Genomic DNA, 20828 nt, shown 5'->3' with positions numbered 1-20828 from the left:
CAAGCTATCCACCTGCCTTAGCCTCCCAAAGTTTTAGGATTGCAGTCATGAGCCACCATACTCAGGCTAAATGAATCTTTTTGTTTTTTTGAGACGAAGTTTCGCTCTGTCCCCCAGGCTGGAGTGCAGTGGCGCAATGTTAGCTCACTGCAACCTCCATCTCCTGGGTTCAAGCAATTCTCCTGCCTCAGCCTCCCGAGTAGCTGGGATTACAGGCCCCTGCCACCATGCCTGGCTAATTTTTGTATTTTTAGTAGAGACTGGGTTTCACCATATTGGCCAGGCTGGTCTCGAAGTCTTGACCTCAGGTGATCCGCCCGCCTTGGCCTCCCAAAGTGCTGGGATTACAGGCGTGAGCCACCGTACCCAGCCTCTAAATGAATCTTTTAAGATAGTATGCTATCGAGATTGTAACTGTGTTGAAGACTGCAATTAAAAAAATGAAATTTGCAGTGATACCTAAATATTCATATTTATACATCATGGCTATTTAAAGTTTTTAAAAGGAAATAAATACCTAACATTCTTTGCTAAGATGAAGTAAAAGATTAGTTGAAGGGAGTATTTATTTGAGATAACAAGAAAAAAGGCATCAATGGGTGATGGTTTGAACTCATATCTGTTATTTTCTTTAAAAACATAAAACATAATCTGAAGGTCCCTGTCAATTGAAGATTCTTATTTGACAGGGCAGAAACCCAGACATTTGATCATTTTAGGTTTTCATTCATTCATTTTTCATCAAATATTTGTTGAGCCTGTATGAGGTTTGTGCTAGATTTTCTAACTGGAAAGTGAGTTTTTGAGTAAAGATGACCAAGAAGTTGATGCACAGCCATCTTCTGATCTATGTGACATTACGCGTCAACAGTCAGAACAAAGATTTCTTTTAGCTCTTTTTAGAAGTCAGGGCTTGAAGATTAAAGCAAATTGCTGAGAGTTCATGAAAAATAGAAGGTGAGGCTGCCAGATACCCTTACTGTGGCTCATGTGAGAAAAGAAGAAAGCATTCCATGTATGTTCTTTCTTTTTATTCTGTGAGCTGTTTATTTTCTCTCTAGAAAAACTGTTCCAGTAAAAGCTAATTTGGGCAGGGTTTTTCCTCCCAAAGTAAATCAAACCATTTTTTCATTGTACCTTTCCACTGCCCTTTACAAAGCTCCTTTTACCTGTGTTGACACCACTGTGTTTTAACAGGAAACAGCCGCTACTCCCTTATCCCCGTCCCACTCCCATCTCCATCTCCATTGCATCCTAGGATGGTCCACTCTGCCCTCAGCTTATGGGTTATGGTATGGAGTTTTCTTCTGACCCTCCAGGTCTTATCCCGTCGACTTGTCTGTTTTGTGCCCAGAAGAGTTGAGGTAGCAAGCATTTTTCAGAGTAGTTTGTTTTATTAAGACCCATTTGTAAACTTTTATCATGGAAAATGTTACACATGGCATTCATTTTGATGTGTAGGTATAAATATATGTTTTCCATAATTCCTCTCTCATCTTTCCTCCCAATGGAGGAAATGTAGTTACAGCTAGTAACTACTTATTAGGTATATTATATTTTAATTATCTCTATCTTTCTTAGTAGACTATGAATTATTTGAGAATAGTCTTACTGTATACCTGGCATATAGTGGGCACTAAATAAATGTGTGCTGAATTTGAATTAATGCTGTCCTTTTACACTGTATGATTAAGTTTTAACAAACTATTTAATCGAAGTTCCATAAAGTGAAGTTGTCCTTCACATTGGGCTGATTTTTAATTGAGTTGTAAAATAAAGATTTGTCATGGGAATTAACATTTATTTCCATTTTTATGTCTAATTTTTGAGTGTCAAAAAATTTTAAACTGTTATGTTCCTATTAAGGTCAGTAATACTGAAATTGAACAGACAGGGCCCAGCCTGAGACAGCATCCTGATTCATACGTGTGGTGGTTTTTTTTTTCTTTGGCAAAAATTTGCCTCGGGACAGGAAGGGCATTAGACTTGTTTGAAAGAAGTCAGTGATCTCTGCGTGCTGGTGGACAGTTGTTTAATAGATATGAGTCATCTATTGAACAGGTTTGGAGGTAAACAGTTAAAAACCGTATTGCTTAACGTCTGTGCTGTCTTGGTCACATGGAAAGCCGATTTGGTTTTAATTCTGCGTAACTTTTAATGTAGATAATGATGGAAAAGTTTTGAAAGTGAATTTTTATACCAGCCAATTGTTTCTCTTTTGTCCAATCCTGCAAGCAAAATTAAATTTGCTTTTTTAAAAAAATACATGATATAACCACTTTGAGATGTGTGTACAACTTTTTACTGTCAATTCTGAACCTGCAATAATGAAAAATTTGGGTGAAAAAGATTAAACTTGCTGATGAAGCAGTTAGTTTATGAGAGTGTTTCATAGATATCTGTATAAATCAGGCTTTTAATGGGCTTGTCCTTTCATTTGTAGGATGCTGGAATATGGTATTTATTCCACAAGGAACCTACTGGGGAATCCAGTGGATTGCAGCTCTTGGCAAAACCAGAACTCACTCCATTGGGTATATTTTATAACAACAGGGTCCATTCAAATTTTAAGGTAGGTTTCTAAGTTTTAACAATTAGTACATATGCTAGACAGTGTAAAGGATGAACTATTGTGACTGTATTTTAGTCCACTTTGTGCTGCTGTAGTAGAATATCACAGACTAGTTAACTTAGAATGAACAGAAATTTATTTGGCTCACAGTTCTGAAGGCTGGGAAGTCCGAGATCAAGGGGACAGCATTTGGTAAGGTTCTTCTTGCTGTGTCATCCACGGTAGAAGGGCAAGGAGAAGGCGGGAGAGCTATAGAACAAATTTGCTGCCTCAAGCTCTTTTATAATCAGCATTAATCCATTCAAGAGGGTGAATCCGTTATGACCTAAACACCTCCCATTAGGCTCTACCTCCCAATACTTTTGCACTTTCTAACACATGCTTTTTGGGGGATGTATTCAAACTGGTAGTAGATTGTAGCTGAGAGATGTCAGTTTTTGGTAGAACTTGTCATCAGAGAAAGTAATTTGTAATTAAAAACAGACACCTAACCCCTCCCTGTTCAGGATATATAGAGAGCATTCCATTTATACATACCTATTGTGCATACAGGTATGTGCAACACATACATGCACGTGTAACCTGAATAATTACATAATGGATTTGATTCATGTGTCCTCATCCTCTCTCTTGTTTCTTCTCACCTCTTCCTCCCTCTCAACTTCTTTCCAATCTTTAATGTCGTTACCTGTTTCTAGGGAGGTACACATTAAATAATATGCTTCTAGGGGTTGATAAGCATAATTCATCCCTTCTTTTGATTCACAGTGGCTGGTAGAGTGTCCTATTAGGCATTATACTAATTATATAAATAGTGAAATATTGCTTAAGAATAGTTGACCTAATTTAAAATGATACAGATCAAGTAACCTAAAGGCCATTAGGAGTTTCAATTTTTTCATGAAATTTGGCTCTAACCCTTCACCCCCTGGTGATAAATACATTTGGTTTATTTTGTGCTCACAAGCACTTTAATGTTTTGTTACGTATATAATGCCCAGATCCTTTACTCTGATGTGACCCACACCAGAGTTAAAGGAATACTTTGCATTTATGATACTCAGAGGATCCTTTAAAAACCTAAGTGTGTTATAGTTTGAAGAGCTTAGAATCACTTGATGAAGAGTTGAGGAAAAAAACTATACAAAACTGATTTTTGTGAGCTGAATAGTTGATTAAGTTAATGTTTATTGAAAGTAGCATTTCATAGTAGAAATCCTCAAATTTTCTTAATTGTAAATGGTATAAAAAGCACCTCATTCTAATGGAATTTTTTTTTCTTTTTTGAGACAGAGTCTTGCTCTGTCACCTAGGCTAGAGTGCAGTGGTGCGATCTCAGCTCACTGCCACCTCTGCCTCCTGGGTTTAAGCAATTCTCTGCCTCAGCCTCCAGAGTAGCTTGGATTACAGGCATCTGCCACCATGCCCGGCTAATTTTTGTATTTTTAGTAGAGACAGGGTTTCACCTTTTTGGACAGGCTGGTCTTGAACTCCTGACCTTGTGAACTGACTGCCTCGGCCTCCCAAGGTGTTGGGATTACAGGTGTGAGCCACTACGCCTGGCCCCATTCTAATTGATTTTTAACATACAGTAATTTACTCAATTAATATGAATATTAAATTTAAATGACACGAGTGGATGATTAGGTGTTAATTTGTTAAATTTGGAAATGACTGTCCAGGATAATACTTTATAGCCAAAGGAGACTGAATTCTTGGAGTACTCAAAAAGAAACATGTCATTTTGGAATAACTCATAAACACATACATGCGCACACAGGCACACACCCACATGTGTGCACACACACACTGGTCCTTATGGCTTCAACTGCTGATGCCTCCCGAATCTGTACTAGTCCAGGTTGGTCAGGCTTATCCTACTGCCTACTGAGTACCCTTTGAATGTCTTATGGACATAAATAAAACATGTTGCAAACTAAAATTCTTATTTTTAGGCCCAGACGTATTCCCGTATGTCTATTTCAGTGAACGAAACTACTACTCAGCTGTGGCCTGAACCAAAAATATATGAGCTTTTATTGCTTTCATTCCCTCACCCACAGAATTTATCAATTACAAAATGATATCAATTCTACTTAGTAAATAATTCTCGCTTTATCTGTTTTCCACTGTTAGTATGGCCATGAGTCTAGATCATCTTTATTTCTCTTCTGGATTACTGAAATCATCTTCTACCTTATTTGCCTCCTTTTTTTTTTTTTTTTTTTAATCCTCTTTCAATCCATTATCCATTTTATAGCTACAGTGTTTTTTCCTTAACTTGCAGTTGGTTACAGTGCATTTATTAAATTCCTATTGTCCTGACTTCTGTAGCATATCAACTCCATGTGATCTGATGTTTGTTCCTCTTTAGCCTTCTCCATTATATTTCCTTCCTTCATACATTCTTGTTTGTCCATCAAGGTTTTTTTTTTTTCCCTTGGCTGTTCCATGCTCTCTGTCATCTCTAGACTTTTGTACAAACTATTCCCTTCAGTTATTTTCTCTGGCTCTTCAGCTGCTTCCTCCCACCCTCTCCCCTGCACCACCAATCCGTTCTTTTGCTTAATTTCTCTCCATCCTTCAGGTTTCAGCTTTAAGAGGTCACTTCTTTTAGGAGACATTCCCTGAATCCTCTCACCTCCACCCACAAAAAAGGCCTCCTCCAGATGCCCTTCTTTTCTGCCCAAGCCTCATCTGCTTCCTTTTTCATATGCTTATCGTTTTGGATTATAATTATTTATTTAATTGCATGTCTTTCTGCTAGTTTTTGTGTTAGCAACAACAAGGATATTTTTCTTGTTAACTAATGTATAACACTGGGTGCCTACCAGTAAGTATTTGTTGAATGACTAAATGAGTGAAATGAGTTAAATGAGTAGAAAATATCCAGGAAAGTGGCTGTTTTTTTTACAGTACCTTTGCCGTTGATTCCCTGCCCCACTTTTTTTGGTAGAAGTGATAAGCTAAAATCTATTTTCATGAATCATTGTATATGTTGTTGTAAGTTGGGATTCATATTCATTCCAGTCCATTATTTATATTTTTCAGGCTGGCTTATTTATTGACAAAGGTGTCAAAACAACCAACTCTAGTGCTGCTGACCCAAGGGAATATCTCTGTTTGGACAATAGTGCAAGGTAAAGCTGGCTCTTTTAAGTCACACTCAAGCTATACTTTGCCAAAGCAAAACTTTCTAACTGGAGCTAATTGTGCTCTTTCTGTGGTAACACATTCAAAATGAAGTTTTAAAAGTTCATAAAAGGGTTTTTTGAAAACCACTTATTCTGTTGTTCCAGGTCCTGTGACTGGGCTTTTATCTTATTGAAATACCAAAGAGATTGATGTTTTTCTCCTTTTTCATTGCTATAAATAGATGCTAGAGAGAGTTGCAGAAAGAGAAAGAAAAAAGAGGAGATATGTTGAGAAAGTTTCCAAATTTGGTGTGCAGTATGATTCATTGAAAAATAAGTTAAACTAAGATGTTTAGTCTAATCCTTGAAAAACCAAACCATATAGAATTTATTCTTCATGGTCAAAATGAATACTGCATTTAATATTTCATAAGGAAGATCCCAAATTTGATGAGCAACCTGGTTCTGGTTCAGCCCTTTGTAGCCTCAGATTTACATCATAGCCAGGCTCTAGGTTACTTTCTTTTGTAATCACAAAATGCGTTAGGTATGGATCAGCATTTCAGCAGAGTTCTCTTACATGCTATATATGAGCCAAAATAAAGAAAATGTCCCAGATGAAAATAAACTTTTCTGGAAAAGATGGTGACTTAAAGTCATATTCAGTAGAAACTGTGTACATATTATTATTTTCCATACTTTAAATTGATTGACCAGTTTATGGAGTTGATAGAGTGCTAGATTTAATAGGCTTTGTTGACAGACACTTAGGAAAAGAATACCAGGCCTGATTGTTCTTCAGAGAATCAAGTAGGAAGCACACCATAGGTTGGTGAGCCTGACTTCAGGGTGAGGCAGATTCTTACAACACTTTAATAAGACATGAGGTCAGAAGAAAACTGGGGAAAGTCTAGTTTGTATTGAGGATTCCTCAAACATCAAGTTGAGCCTGAAATATGTTGATGCGATGATCAGATAGCATTTCAGAAACCCAGAAACTGTGGGCATTTTAAAAAATAAAACACAAAGTACTGGATACCTAAAAGCTGATCAACAAATGAAGTGAAAAAATAGAGGAGATAAACTTAAAAAGAAAAAAGAGTATATAGATGAGAATAAATTATGAACTAAGAGGAGAATATTAGCTGGCAAATAAAGAATTCTATCTAGAAGGTTACTGCTGCTTTTTTAGCTTTGAAGAGTTTATTATAATTGGTAGAACTAATATAATTTATTATAATTAGTAGAAAGTAATGTGTTCTTTGCTTAGCATTGCCAAAAAATCCATAAACACAATTGGTTCTCTTCCCTGCCTTAAAAAATTATTTATGTATATATATTTATGTATAATTATAGTAATGTGTGTGTATATATGTGAATATATGTGTGTATATATATGAATAGAGTAAATATATTTGAGTTCATTGATGTTTTAATTAGACTTGACAATAAAACAATTTACTCATAATGGCTTAAGTAGTTCCTTACTAGGTGTGTGTATCTGATATTATGAAAATGGTTATCTTTCTTCTCTCCATTATTTATTTCTCTTACTAGTTTATAACTACATACATATTGATAAGGAATTGGGCTCCATTTGGAAGTTGTTATTGAAAAAAACTGATTATAGCAGAAAAGTAACAAGAGCTTGTGCATATACTGAACTAGTGTTTAGAATATGTTCGTATATATATTCATGCAATTTAGACATGGTAAAAATGATAAAAACTAGCATAAATGAGTAATAGGCCAGCTCATATATTAAACACCAGGCTTAGGGCATCCAGAAGATATTTAATCTGTTCATCAAAGAGGAAGCTGACTGAACAGTTAATCAGGGCCGGGCGTGGTGACTCAGGCTTGTAATCCCAGCACTTTGGGAGGCCAAGGCGGGTGGATCACCTGAGATCAGGAGTTCAAAACCAGCCTGGCCAACATGGTGAAGCCCCGTCTCTACTAAAAATACAAAAAATTAGCCAGGCATGATGGCAGACATCTGTAATCTGAGCTACTCAGGAGCCTGAGGCAGGAGAATCACTTGAACCCTGGAGGCGGAGGTTGCAGTGAGCCGAGACCGTGCCACTGTGCTCTAGCCTGAGCAAAAAGGCAAGACTCCGTCTCAAAAAAACAAACAAACAAACAAAAAAACCTGGTTAATCACATAAACCTTTCCTTGTGTCTTTAAGATGTGAAAATATAGGAATCCAAAGATGAAAAATTTTAACTGAAGAAAGCTCTTGGTTTGAAATTAGGAAATTTAATCTACAAGAGTGAAAGGGCATTAGAACCAACTAGTACATTTAAAGCAGAGGACAGTTAAGAGACAGTTGAGAAGTGTGCTGAAAACTCAATGATGATAATAAGAAAATCGGGAAAAAGTAACTATTGTCTGTATGCCAAGTGGGAAAGAAGATGGAAATAAAGGGAATCAAAGCAAGTGGTCAGTTACTGATTATTTTTTTTCTCCCTGTACATGCCTGGGCACTGTGGGGGTGTCATGATTGATTTATATTGATAGGAAGTTCAGAAAAGTTGAGATGGTTACAGCAGAGAATCAGATGCTGCCTTATAGCACTCTTTTTTTTTTTTTTTTTTCTGCTTTCGTTTAGAACAGTATGTCTCCGTTCCGGAACTCTTCCATCTGCTTACTATTATGTAATGACTACAAAGCTGTTTGGCAGGAACTACAATGCCAGAGAGTAGATGTTGGCTTAGAGTCAAACTTTTTACCTCTTAAGTCAGAGCTAGTTAGGGTAAAGGGACTTGGGCCATATAATCTAAAGATGGGTATGACACTCTTTATCTTCGCAGCTACTGCCCCAGTTTATACCACACGTGCATCTGTCTGAAACACATGAAGATCCTTCTGACTGGTCTCCTTAGAGTCCATTCTCTATAATCCTTTCTCCAGATAGCAATCAGTGATCTGTTAAAAGAACAAAAAAGAAATTTGATCACATCCCTTCCTTGATTCCATGCTTCCATTGACTTCCCATTGCATTTCCAATGGAGATCCAGACCTTTACCTAGCCCTTGCCCTCCTCTCTATTCTGTCTCCCTTGCTTCTTTCTCTCCAGCAAACTTCCTTGCTGTTCCTGAACATGCTAAGCTCACTTATGCCTAAGGACATTTGCACTTGCTATTTTCTCTCCACAGCTGCTACTGCCGTCATATCCATTTAGTGAGCACCTACGGTGTGCCAACAGCTATGGTATTAGCATTAGGCAAATGATATTTCCTCACTGGTTGAAAATCTCTACCTGCTGAATTGGTTTTTGAAAAGCTGTGATTTCTTTTTTTCTTCCGTTTGTTTTGTAAGATTAAGATAGAAATGATTAAAAAATAATAGGTAGCCTTATGGGGCCATTTGAGTATTTGAGTATCATGTATTTGAGTATTTGAGCATCATGGGGCCGTTTGACTATTTGAGTTGTTATAGTGGACAGTTTTTGACACCAACTGTTTTTATCTTTTCACTAAGGTCCTTATAACTGTTTTAGAGAGAAGAAAAAGGAAAGGTGAAGTTAAGTCTTTATAATAAATATGTTAATTAAATACAGTCTGGCTGGGCACGGTGGCTCACACCTGTAATCTCAGCACTTTGGGAGGCTGAGGTGGGTGGATCACCTGAGGTCAGGAGTTTGAGACAAGCCTGGCCAACATGGGGAAACCTCGTCTCTACTAAAAATACAAAACTTAGGTGGGCGTGGTGACGGGTGCCTGTAATCCCAGCTACTCGGAAGGCTGAGGCAGGAGAAATGCTTGAACCCGGGAAGCAGAGGTTGCAGTGAGCCAAGATTGTGCCACTGCACTCCAGCCTGGGTGACAGAGTGAGACTCTGTCTCAAAAAAAAAAAAATAAATAAATAAATACAGTCTATTTTAAATTTAGGCATTTTAATGATATTGAACCCAATTTTGTCTATATCTAAACATTTAACCAGCATACAACTCAAATTATACTCTAGTTCACATATATGTATGTTGAAATATTAATTTATTAAATAAGTTTATATTGGTAACATGTACCTTAAGGATTTGTAAAGACATGCCAGACTTCCTGATCTGGGTTTTTTGGGAAATGATTTTTATGCAATAATATTCTGCAGTGTCCATTTTAACTGATTTTTCAAAAACAAACTAAGAAGATGTAAAAGCAGTTGGTTCTCTGGAAACTTGTGTGTAAATAAATGTAATTTCTTCTTTGAATCTTTAAAATGTAACTAAGTTGTATCTTAAGAATTTTTCATTTGTTTTGGTCAAATTTAAATTCTGCTTCTTGACACTTAAACTTATAACTAGCTAATTCTTATGGCTTTTATGTTATATTTTTTAAAATTCTTTTTTTAACCCCTAGATTTCGACCTCATCAGGATGCAAACCCTGAAAAACCACGTGTTGCTGCTCTAATTGACAGGCTCATTGCTTTTAAAAATAATGATAATGGAGCTTGGGTCAGAGGAGGAGATATTATCGTTCAAAATTCAGCGTGGGTATTCTCTACCAAGTTATTATATGATGACACCGATCTATTATTTTTCAGATTTTTTTTAAAGCCAGTAGCATGAAAGCACAGTGATGATTCTTGGAATCATATTATTATTATTAAGACAGGACAAGCTCTGAGGACGTATGCTAGAGTTAAAAGACCACAAATATTTGAAGTTGTCTCATTCTGGTGCTTTTATTGGAACAGAACTTATCCGGTGACATGAGAGTTTTTGATGAAATTGAACAGAAACCGGGAATTTAACTTTATATAACAAGCATGGTCTATGTCAGAGAGCTAAATAAAACTACCTGGATCTTTTCCCTTCCTCTTGAAAACTCCTTAGTTTTTCTGATGCTCTTCTATTGCCATTCAAAATAAAAGCTTTATAATTCCAACTCAGTAAATCTGTTGACTTATGTCTTAACATGACTTGAGGCAGTAAGTATCTCACTTTTTTTCCCATTTGTATAATTTTAGGAGTGGTCTCACGCATGTTGAGCTAAGATTTAGTGTTCAACAGTCTAGAAAAATGTGTGTGTGTATTTTTTTTTCTGGCACTGAAATTAGCTTCTTGGCATTTCACGTCGTTTCTGAGTTTTTTCATCCAAAAAACTGATATTGTGTTGAATCTGTAGAAATGGCTTCAGAATCATATACCACAGTCTAGTTGTTTTTAAAACATAGTTATAAAAATAATAATTATAGCTAATACTTTGATACACTGCTTACTGTTTGCCAGGCACTGTTTCTAACATTAGAAATTATTATTTTTTGAGACAGGGTCTTGCCCTGTCACCCAGGCTAGAGTGCAGTGGTGCAATCATAGCTCATTGCAGCCTCAACTTTCTATGCTCAAGCAATCCTCTCACCTTAGCCTCCCAAGTAGCTGGGACCACAGGCATGTGCCACAACGCCCTGCTAACTTTTAAATTTTTTGTGGAGACAGGGTGTCCCTGTGTTGCCCATGCTGGTCTTGACTTCCTGGGCTCAAGCGATTCTCCTACCTCAGCCTCCCAAAGTGTTGGGATTACAGGCATGAGCCACCATACCTTGCCAACACTAGAAATTCTTTAGTATGTTTAATACTCTCAAGAATCCTATGAGGAAGGTTATATTTTCATTTCAACTTGTAGATGGGAAAAGTGAGAGATAGAGGTTGAGTAGGTTGCCAAAAGTCACGCAGCTAATAATTGGCAAAGCCCAGATTTGAACTGAGTGCCCTCACTGCAGATTCTGTGCTCCTAGTTATTGTGAAATCAAATTTTTGTGTGGTCATGTATAGAGTAAATATTGGGACCTTTTGGATTTCATGATAATTAAATATTGAGAGAATTACCTCTTTTTACATAATATGGTGAATTAAAATGTTCTTCATTCTCTTCTTTTACAGATTTGCAGATAATGGAATAGGACTGACCTTTGCCAGGTTTGTAATTGCTTGAAAATACTTACTTATTTTAAAGCTTTAAAATAACCCTTGATTTTTTTTTTTTTCTGACAATACACAGGAATGTTTTATTATTTTTTTAACATAAAAAAATTAGCAACCTCTTCCTGATGCCACTAGAGGGCCAAAAATACATTTTTTTTTCTGGATTAATTGAATTCATAGCAAAGTACTAGGGTAATATAGCTGGAATTTCACAGAAGGATAATTTCTGCTTAGAAGAAAACACTTTTGATTTAGACTAAAGTTCTTAAAAAGTAGGGGAAAAAAGAGGAAGGGAGTAAAATTAGGGAGAAAATTTAAAAAACTAATATTTTCTTTCTTAGAAGCTGCTCTAATTTAGCAACAGTCTTTAAGAACTAAACTTTTTGTTCTATATGTTTTTCTATAGATAATAGTCATTCTAGTTGTCATGTTAAATATGCATGTCATTTAATTCTTATATTCAGGCCAAGTTTGTTCTCCTCATTCTCAGTGTTGTTGCTTGAGTCTAGAGCAGTCAATTATTGCTGCTAAATTAAAGTTTGTTTATATATAATTTGTAAATCATTTATTAATTCATATGAGGGCTGGACGTACCGGCTCACACCTGTAATCCCAGCAGTTTGGGAGGCCAAGACAGGAAGATCGCTCAAAGCCAGGAGTTTGAGACCAGCCTGAGCAACATAGCAAGACCCTGTCTCTAGCAAAAATAAAAAAATTAACGTTAACCAGGCATAGTGGCATGCCTGTAATCTTAGCTACTCTGGAGGCTGAGATGGCAGTATCCTGTGAGCTCGAGTTCAAGGTTGCTGCTCCAGCCTGGCCGACAGAATGAGACCCTGTCTCTTTAAAAAAAAAAAAAGTATATATATATATCTTAAGAGGGATATATGTATGTATATATATTAAGCTATAAGTAGGTATAGGTATTTTTATAGTTTAAAAGCAATTTCAAGACTGAGTGTGATGGCTCATAACTATAATCCCAGCATTTTGGGAGGCTAAAACAGGATGATCACTTGAGGCCAAGAGTTTAAGACCAGCATGGGCCACATAGCAAGACCCCATCTCTACAAAAATTTTAAAAAATTATCTGGGCATGGTGGCACGCATATCTGGTCCCAGCTACTTGGAAGGCTGAGGTGGGAGGATTGTTTGAGTCCAGCAGGTCAAGGCTGCAGTGAACCATGTTCTTGCCATTGTACTCCAGCTTGGGTGACAGAGCAAGAACCTGTCTCCAAAAAAAAAAAAAAAAAAAGCAGTTTCTGAAGACTTGTGAATATGTATTAGAAAAAGCTATTGACTTCTTTTAAAACTTTTAGCTTTTCAGTTATAGCATGCCTACATTTGGGAATACATTTAAATTTTCTGGAGAAATGTAGCTAATGATTGTTCTCATTTTAACAGTGATGGAAGCTTCCCAAGTGATGAAGGTTCCAGCCAAGAGGTATCTGAATCTCTCTTTGTTGGGGAGAGCAGGAATTACGGCTTTCAGGGTGGTCAGAACAAGTATGTAGGCACTGGAGGAATAGACCAGAAGCCTCGGACATTACCCAGGAACAGGTAAGCATTGCTTTAGCTGTGGAGTGTTAAATTTAAGCAATAAAGGAAAACCTAACCCTCAGGGAAGTTTCTGTAATAATCCTGGATGGATTGGTTCCTACCATGAGACTCTTTCCCTATTTTATTATTTATTACTACTACTGCTACAGCTGCTACTGCTACTACTACTACTATTATAATTATTATGTGTATTATCCTCCTGAAATTTTGGAGCATTAGTTATTAAACATTTCATAGATTTAATTATCAATTTTATAACAAACCTGTCTTGTTTCTCATTCCTTATATAAGACCTTTTACAAACTGTTTTTTTCTTCCTTCTTGAGCCATAGAAAGTTGCCAAACCCTAAACTATGACATTAGGTCAGTTTTTCCTCAATGTGTGTTGTTGGTTTTCAGAAATAGCTACTGGAAAAAGGAAATTACCTACTGAAAAGAGTCCTAGGAAATGAGAGTTGACTGATGCCAAAGTTAACTCAAAACCCCACCACGGCTGTCTAATTAATGGCGGTTTAGATGTTGAAGGGAACGGGGTAGGCTCTTGGCATGTTTTCTGTCATCATCATCATCACGGAGTCATTAAAATTGTACTTAGCACGTCTTCAAAGCTTTAAGGAAACTATTAACTAATAATTCATATCTCAGTTCTGAGGCACAGTTTGGACTTCTCATTTTACTTGTGAGAAAACCAGGTAGAAAAATATTCAACAGTGTTTTTAGGCCTCACATCTGAGCCTATGTCATAATTCTTCAAGAATCAACTCCCCTAGAGGAGTGCTGTCGCTGAATGTTGGGCTAGAACAAGGCAGAGGAATGGGACATACAGACTGTAGTTTTGGGGAGTGGTGGCGCAGAGCGAGGACTCGGGGGAGAGCTGTACTATTTTCTGGAAAAAGGTCACTATGCTTGGCTTCTCACCCCTTGTGCTTGTCGTTGTGGAATATCGAACACTGCTATGTGCTACACTCTGTGTGGAACTCCTGTTAGCCCATAGAAGCCACTGGGAAAAGAACTTCATGGATTTTTTAATTGCTAACATATATTAAATGCTTATGATATGTCAGGCCCTGTTGTAAATATATTTACTTAATCTTCACAAAGCTCAATGAGATAGGTTCTGCCAGCATCCTGTTTTACAAATGAGTATCTTACTGAAGGTAGAGAAGGTGGAATTCAAACCCAGTTAGGTTGTCTTCAGTGCTGTGCTCTTCAAAATTAGGCTCTTGCTGCTGTTTCTAAGGTGTAGATTTTTTAAAAAGCTGTATTGGTTGGCATATGGGCTGCAATGTGATGGTCGCCAAATCAATTTCACTCGTATTTTATATTGACCTCCAGTTTTATTTCAAAATGCTTTTTGCTGTTTGGTAAAGAGGATTTTCCAAAATCAAACTTTCTCATTGATTAATGGAAACAGCTTTAATATTATCATATATTTACAACCTGTATTAGTCCATTTTCACACTGCTGATAAAGACATACCTGAGACCGGGCAATTTGAAATCAAAAGAAAGAGGTTTATTGGACTTACAGTTCCACATGGCTGGGGAGGCCTCACAATCATGGCAGAAGGCAACGAGAGCAAGTCACATCTTAGGTGGATGGCAGCAGGCAAAAAGAGAGCTCGTGCAGGGAAAATCCTGTTTTTAAAACCATCAGATCTCGTGAGACCCATTCACTATCACGAGAACAGCACGGAGAAGACCTGCCCCCATGATTCAGTCATCTCCCACTGGGTCCCTCCCACAACACATGGGAATTATGGGAGCTACAAGATGTGATTTGGGTGGGGACACAGCCAGACCATATCACAGTTTTTTCTACAGGGGAGAACCATGTTGAGATGTATACTTAGAAATATTAAATACATCATGATGCGAAGGTTTTTAAACTAGGCTATTTGGTTTTCTTGCCAGCATATATGCTTTTGCTGTAAAACATTGCCTAGTTGTAGAATAATTAGTTGCTATAGAGATCTTCTGCCATGCAATTAAAGAATTAATAGGAGAGGAACTTAAGGAATTCAGAATATTACCAGTTCCTATACATTAATTACAGTTATTGATTTATGATTAGTAGGCTAAGGAGTTTGTGTTTGAACAGAAAGAGGGAAAATGAATAAAACAAAATTCTCAGTCTAGCTTAACCCTGTTGACATGGTAAGCCTTGAGGGCTCATGCTTTCACACTTTTAAATGTATCATTTCACCTTTGTACCATCATTTAGTGGCTTAAGAGGCGGTTCTCTGCCTAAGCACAGACTTGTCTTTTGTTCTCATGGCTGGAGATTTGGAAACGAAGACCAAAGTATCTGAGGTTCCAAATAAAAGATCTTAACTGAGTTGATTCTAGGAAGACAAAGTCACCTCTTCAGAGAGGCCTCCATTCTGTCTAAAATAGCATCTTTCTCCCCACCCAATCTATTATAATGTTGTGTCTTATGGTCTCTATAGCACTTATTTTCTGAAATGATCTTTTGTTTTTCTGTTTGTCTTTCCCACTACAGCATACCTTTCATTCAATCAGGTATCTTGTTTTGGTTCCTACTGTATCCTAGAATTTTGCTTAGTTCATACAGGATGTTTAGCTGTCTTTATAAAACAAGTAAGTGAAGTGCTGCTAAGGGGACAGCCCATATGCATTAAACAAAATCTTGTATTTCCACAGGACGTTCCCAATTAGAGGCTTTCAGATTTATGATGGGCCCATTCATCTCACAAGGAGCACTTTCAAAAAATATGTGCCAACTCCAGATAGGTACAGCAGTGCAATTGGCTTCCTCATGAAGAATTCCTGGCAGATAACCCCCAGGAATAATATCTCCCTCGTGAAGTTTGGTCCACATGTAAGTATGTTCTGTAGTTCTTATGTAGTGACTATGGTGAAAAAAGGAGGGATAGCACGTTTCCAAAGACAGAAACGCAAAGGATTTGCACTGAGTCTGTATGAGTGGGAGGAGAAATACACACAGAGCTAGCTCCTAATTCCGTGCACTCTCTCCCATTGAGTTCAAGGGGAGAACAGAAGTCCCGTGTGACTTTGGGTATGTTTGACATTCAAGTCATACCTTGATAGGGAAAATGACTTCAAGTGATGATACAGAGGTTGTAGAGTTTCATAGGAACAAGAGGACATATGATTTTGGAAAATTCAGTGAAATACACTGGTTGGGTAGCCCATTTCCACTAAGAGATTTGGATCCTTCCTGCTATTTTACTTGTCTGAGGGCTATTCTTCTGGGGGGACTAGAGAATAAGAGGTTGTGAATAAAGCAGAATACTGTGGCAGTGTGATACAAATTAGGTTATTTCTTTTTTCTTTTCTTTTTTTTTTTTGTTTTTCTTTGAGGCAGGGTCTCAGCCTGTCACCCAGGCTGCAGTACAGTGATGTGAACGGTGGCAAAGTCATGGCTCACTGCAGCTTCAACCTCAATTGGATGGATGGCTCAAGCCATCCTCCCACCTGAGCCCCCTAAGTAGCTGGGTCTACAAGCATAGGCCATCACATCTGGCTACTTAAAATTTTTTTTTTTTTTTTTTTTTTTTTAATAGAGAAAGGGCCTCATTAGCCTGGGCTGGTCTTTAACTCCTGGCCTCAAATGGTCCTCTCAGCTTGGCCTCCCAAAGTACTGGGAGTATAGGTGTGAGCCACTGCACCTGGCTGAAATTGGGTTATTTCTGATATAAACTGTTGGAAGGTTTTTATGAAGATTGCAGATAGACTGTAAAAATTACCATTTACAGTACAGTAGCCCACAGGAATCGTTTTCTTACCAATTTCACCAGTATTGCCTGTACCCTTAACACACAGGACGATCTGATTACATGCCCCCGGGCTTTCATCATCTTGCCAGTTCCATGATGGCAATGGCACAAGACAGAGAAGTCTCAGGACATCTAGCTGCCTGTTCCCACAGGCAGCTACACCTGGGAAATAAGTCATCATTCTCTCATTCACATCCACCCACAAACTTTATAGTTGCCCAATTTAAAATAGAGCTTGATAGGTTTATCAAAGTCTATGTCTGGTTTTCTACAACAGCTTGGGCGTGGATCAGAGGCACAAGTACAAATTGGAGTGTCAGCTTGGTTGGCTGATTCTTTTTTAGGCCATGTGACTCCAGGGGATGGGTAGGACTAGGCTGGTAGATGGCACCCACATAAATCAGCAGGATGAGTCTTGGATCCCCTGTCCAATATAGAGACTTGCTGTTTCCTTACTGCCCACGTGGACCTCCCCGTAGTTCTCCATGTATCGTGTTTAGTGATCACTGGCATAGGCATACTGAAAAGCAGTTTGTTAGATACTGCATTTGTTGTCCTAAAGTTATAACAGCATAATACAATCCATATTGTTTAAGTCCAGCAGTTCATCCAGTCTGGAGTTTTCTATGGTGGGAATGCTCTGAAGCTTATAAAAGGAGCAGTTTGCAAAATTTGCTTTACTTAAAAGGGTGGAAAATATGCTCTAAGCTTTTCTCAGATTTAACCACGTAAGAAAAGAGAAGTGTGGAACCAAGAACTTGCAGCTACTTGTCCTAGATGTCACAGTTTTCCATTGAGTTGCTTATCATTTAGATGTTCTGTTGATTTAAAAACACACCAGGGCAAAAAGTGCATAAAAGCATTTAAGAGATGTATCTGCGTGACTTCAATAGCGTTAGTATTGTATAATTTACTGCTAATAAGAAGCAGCTAAAGACTGTAAAACATGTCACCTGCAGCCCATTTTGCAGCTGTGCATTATGTGTTTGATAAAGGCTTTAAGTAAACTCCACTGGATGTGAAAATTATTGAGCTGAGTTTGGTCTGTATTGAGGAGCGAGATAGTAATATAAGCTTTTTAGCAGATTCTAGTGAGTTTATCAGTAACTCAGCCATATTAAGTCAACACTTAAATTGTGTTTCTGTTTTGACCTGTACTTATCTGTTTATTTTTTTGGTGGGGGGGAGTCATATGAACAAGTAACTGAAGCATTTGGAGATAAAATGATTAAGTAGCTCTGAAGATAACTTATCATAGATTTTTTATTTCATTGAGATATAATTTACATATAGGGAAATGCACAGATCTTATATGTACAGTTTATGATTTTTAACAAATGTATGTGACTGCATAGTCTCCCTTCCCACAACTCTTCTGCTTTCTCTCCCCACAAATGAGTTTTGTCGGGAGAACAGGTAATAGTTTTTAAGTGGGGAAAAGAAGAATACAAATAAAGATGAAGTTTAACATTTGCCCATTAAACACCATAAGGTTTTGGGAAATTCCCCCCAACCCCAGCATGTCTTTAATTGAGTAGAAGACTCAGGCTGACTTGAGTGCCATAGCTGACAACTATGAACTGTAACTCAGAACTGCTCTAACCTTAAAGCAATCACAATGGACCTGCAGTTGAGTCATTGCAGGGGATGCTGAGATGGCAGGAGCCCTCACTTTGTGATGTCTTTCTTTTTCACTGTGGTCAGGTCTCTCTGAATGTCTTTTTTGGAAAGCCTGGTCCCTGGTTTGAAGATTGTGAGATGGATGGTGATAAGAACTCCATATTCCACGACATTGATGGCTCTGTGACAGGATACAAGGATGCTTATGTGGGAAGAATGGACAACTACCTGATCCGCCATCCAAGCTGTGTAAATGTGACTAAGTGGAATGCAGTGATCTGCAGCGGGACCTATGCACAGGTAGGCTTAGCAAACGTATAATGCTCAAGTTCCTACCAGCTCCTGCCAGCACTGTTTCTGTGAGAAGTACTCTTCAGCTTTTCAGTGTGATTGACATTTTCCAAAGTATGATCTATCTTCCTGTCTTGTCCTGTCCTTTCTTTTCTTTCTTTCCATTCGTTAGGAGTCATGGACTCCTGGAATTTTTCTTAAAACTCCCCAACTCTAGATCTGTTTAAGAGGTGAAAGAGTGAGTCCCAGAGAGGAGAGCTGATTTACCCTGGGTTAAATGTGGTTGGAACGTAGTTGGGGCAAGAACCCATGTTTCTTGACTCAGGTTTTCTTGCCACACTACAGCTATGCCCTCTAAGAGGGATTTTTATCCTTTGCTTTTGGGGTCATTAATCTCTACTTAATTAAAGAATCTGACTTTTGAGGCAAAATATCAATAGGTCACATGAAAAGTGAGATGTTCCCGGGGACAGAGCTGGAGATTAGAATGAGTGGACAAGAAAGGAATCCAAGGAAAATTTCCTAATTATATTATGATATAATGTCTATGAAAATATGGAGGAGATGATATACATTGAGAAACACCTCTTTGAAGACATTAAGCATTAATGTGTATTAACTTGATGCCTAGTATAAGAGGTTGAACTAATTTGCAATGTAGTATATATGGTTAACAGCGCAGACTCTAGAGCTAGACTGCCTGGGTTTGAATTCTGGCTTTGTTATTTTCTAAACTATGCATTGGACAAGTTAATTAACTACTCTATGTCGGTACACAATGGGGATAATAGTAATTACTCTCATAGGAGGCTGTTGTGAAGATAGAGTACATGCATATATGTAAAGCATTTAGCATATGGCCTGGCACATAGTTCAGTGCCCGCTGCTCTTAGTATTATTTAAGGAGAAGAGCTGTAAGTTGCAAAGGTGATTTTAATAGTGACATTTTGGTGGATGGAAGAGATTGCAGAATGGAAGTACCAGTTGCCCAGGATTTTGAAAAGAGCAGATCCTGCCCCCTCCCTCTGCCCCATGCAAACAATTAAAGGGTAGGAATTTTTTTTTATTTTTAGTTTTTGAGACGGAGTCTCGCTCTGTCGCCCAGGCTGGAGTGCAGTGGGGCGATCATGGCTCACTACAAGCTCCACCTCCTGGGTTCACGCCGTTCTCCTGCCTCAGCCTCCTGAGCAGCTGGACTACAGGCGGCCGCCACCATGCCCAGCTAGTTTTTTTGTATTTTTAATAGAGACAGGGTTTCACCGTGTTAGCCAGGATGGTCTCGATCTCCTGACCTCATGATCCGCCCACCTCGGCCTCCCAAAGTGCTGGGATTACAGGCGTGAGCCACCGCACCCGGCCAGGATTTAATAATAGACTGTCAGAGGAGATAAAGGAAATAGATGATCAGAACATGGAGACGAGAATTAGAGGAAGAGCAAGGGTTCCACATAGAATTGGACTGTGATAGCCCTAAAGGCAGGAAAGAAGCCCATTTCTTTGATTTGCTGCTAGATGTTCTTTTCGTAGCATGGGCTCTTCCTGGGGAGGATCTGTGCTGTGCTATTTCCCCTCTACTGAGCTCTGCTCACTTTGCCGGTCAAAAGTGTGTTTTTGGGCTCCCGCTTGTCACTTCTCTGAGCCCCCTGAATTACATGTAGTTTCTACCACCTGAGCTTTCAATAATTGGAGCTTCTTGGATCAGAATTCTTCTTTGTTCTTCTGACTTTGAATTATGACAGTTAAAGAAAGTGATTTTTAAATTTTAAAACTTAAAAAGTTTAGACCCTTATCTATAGACTAAACAAAGGGCTTAAGAGGAATAAAGACGGGAGAGACTTTCTGGTTTATTTTAGTGGGGGTATTAGCTTCTTTATTGCTATGGGATTTCTCATTCCCAGGAGCAAAAACAAAAAATACTAAAAAAAAAGTAATACTTGCCTAAGTCCCAGAAGGGGTGGAGAATTAACT

General features: G+C 38.1%; 1 protein-coding gene across 3 annotated transcripts in view; it reads left to right on the top strand.

The window, feature by feature from the left end:
- Nucleotides 1-20828, top strand: part of CEMIP2 (cell migration inducing hyaluronidase 2) — an 86191-nt gene that overhangs the window by 40977 nt on the left and 24386 nt on the right. For all 3 annotated transcript variants that reach the window (XM_054501919.2, XM_054501920.2, XM_063649603.1), the window contains 7 exons: nt 2444-2572; nt 5624-5712; nt 10063-10194; nt 11588-11623; nt 13034-13189; nt 15853-16030; nt 18654-18869. In XM_054501919.2, coding sequence (XP_054357894.1) covers nt 2444-2572; nt 5624-5712; nt 10063-10194; nt 11588-11623; nt 13034-13189; nt 15853-16030; nt 18654-18869 — 936 coding nt within the window. The remainder of the gene's footprint in view (nt 1-2443; nt 2573-5623; nt 5713-10062; nt 10195-11587; nt 11624-13033; nt 13190-15852; nt 16031-18653; nt 18870-20828) is intronic.

This window comes from Pongo pygmaeus, chromosome 13 (genome assembly GCF_028885625.2).
Source record: "Pongo pygmaeus isolate AG05252 chromosome 13, NHGRI_mPonPyg2-v2.0_pri, whole genome shotgun sequence".
Taxonomy (NCBI): Eukaryota; Metazoa; Chordata; class Mammalia; order Primates; family Hominidae; genus Pongo; species Pongo pygmaeus.
Note: the sequence above shows the minus strand (reverse complement) of the source record. Positions and strands in the feature narration are given on the sequence as shown.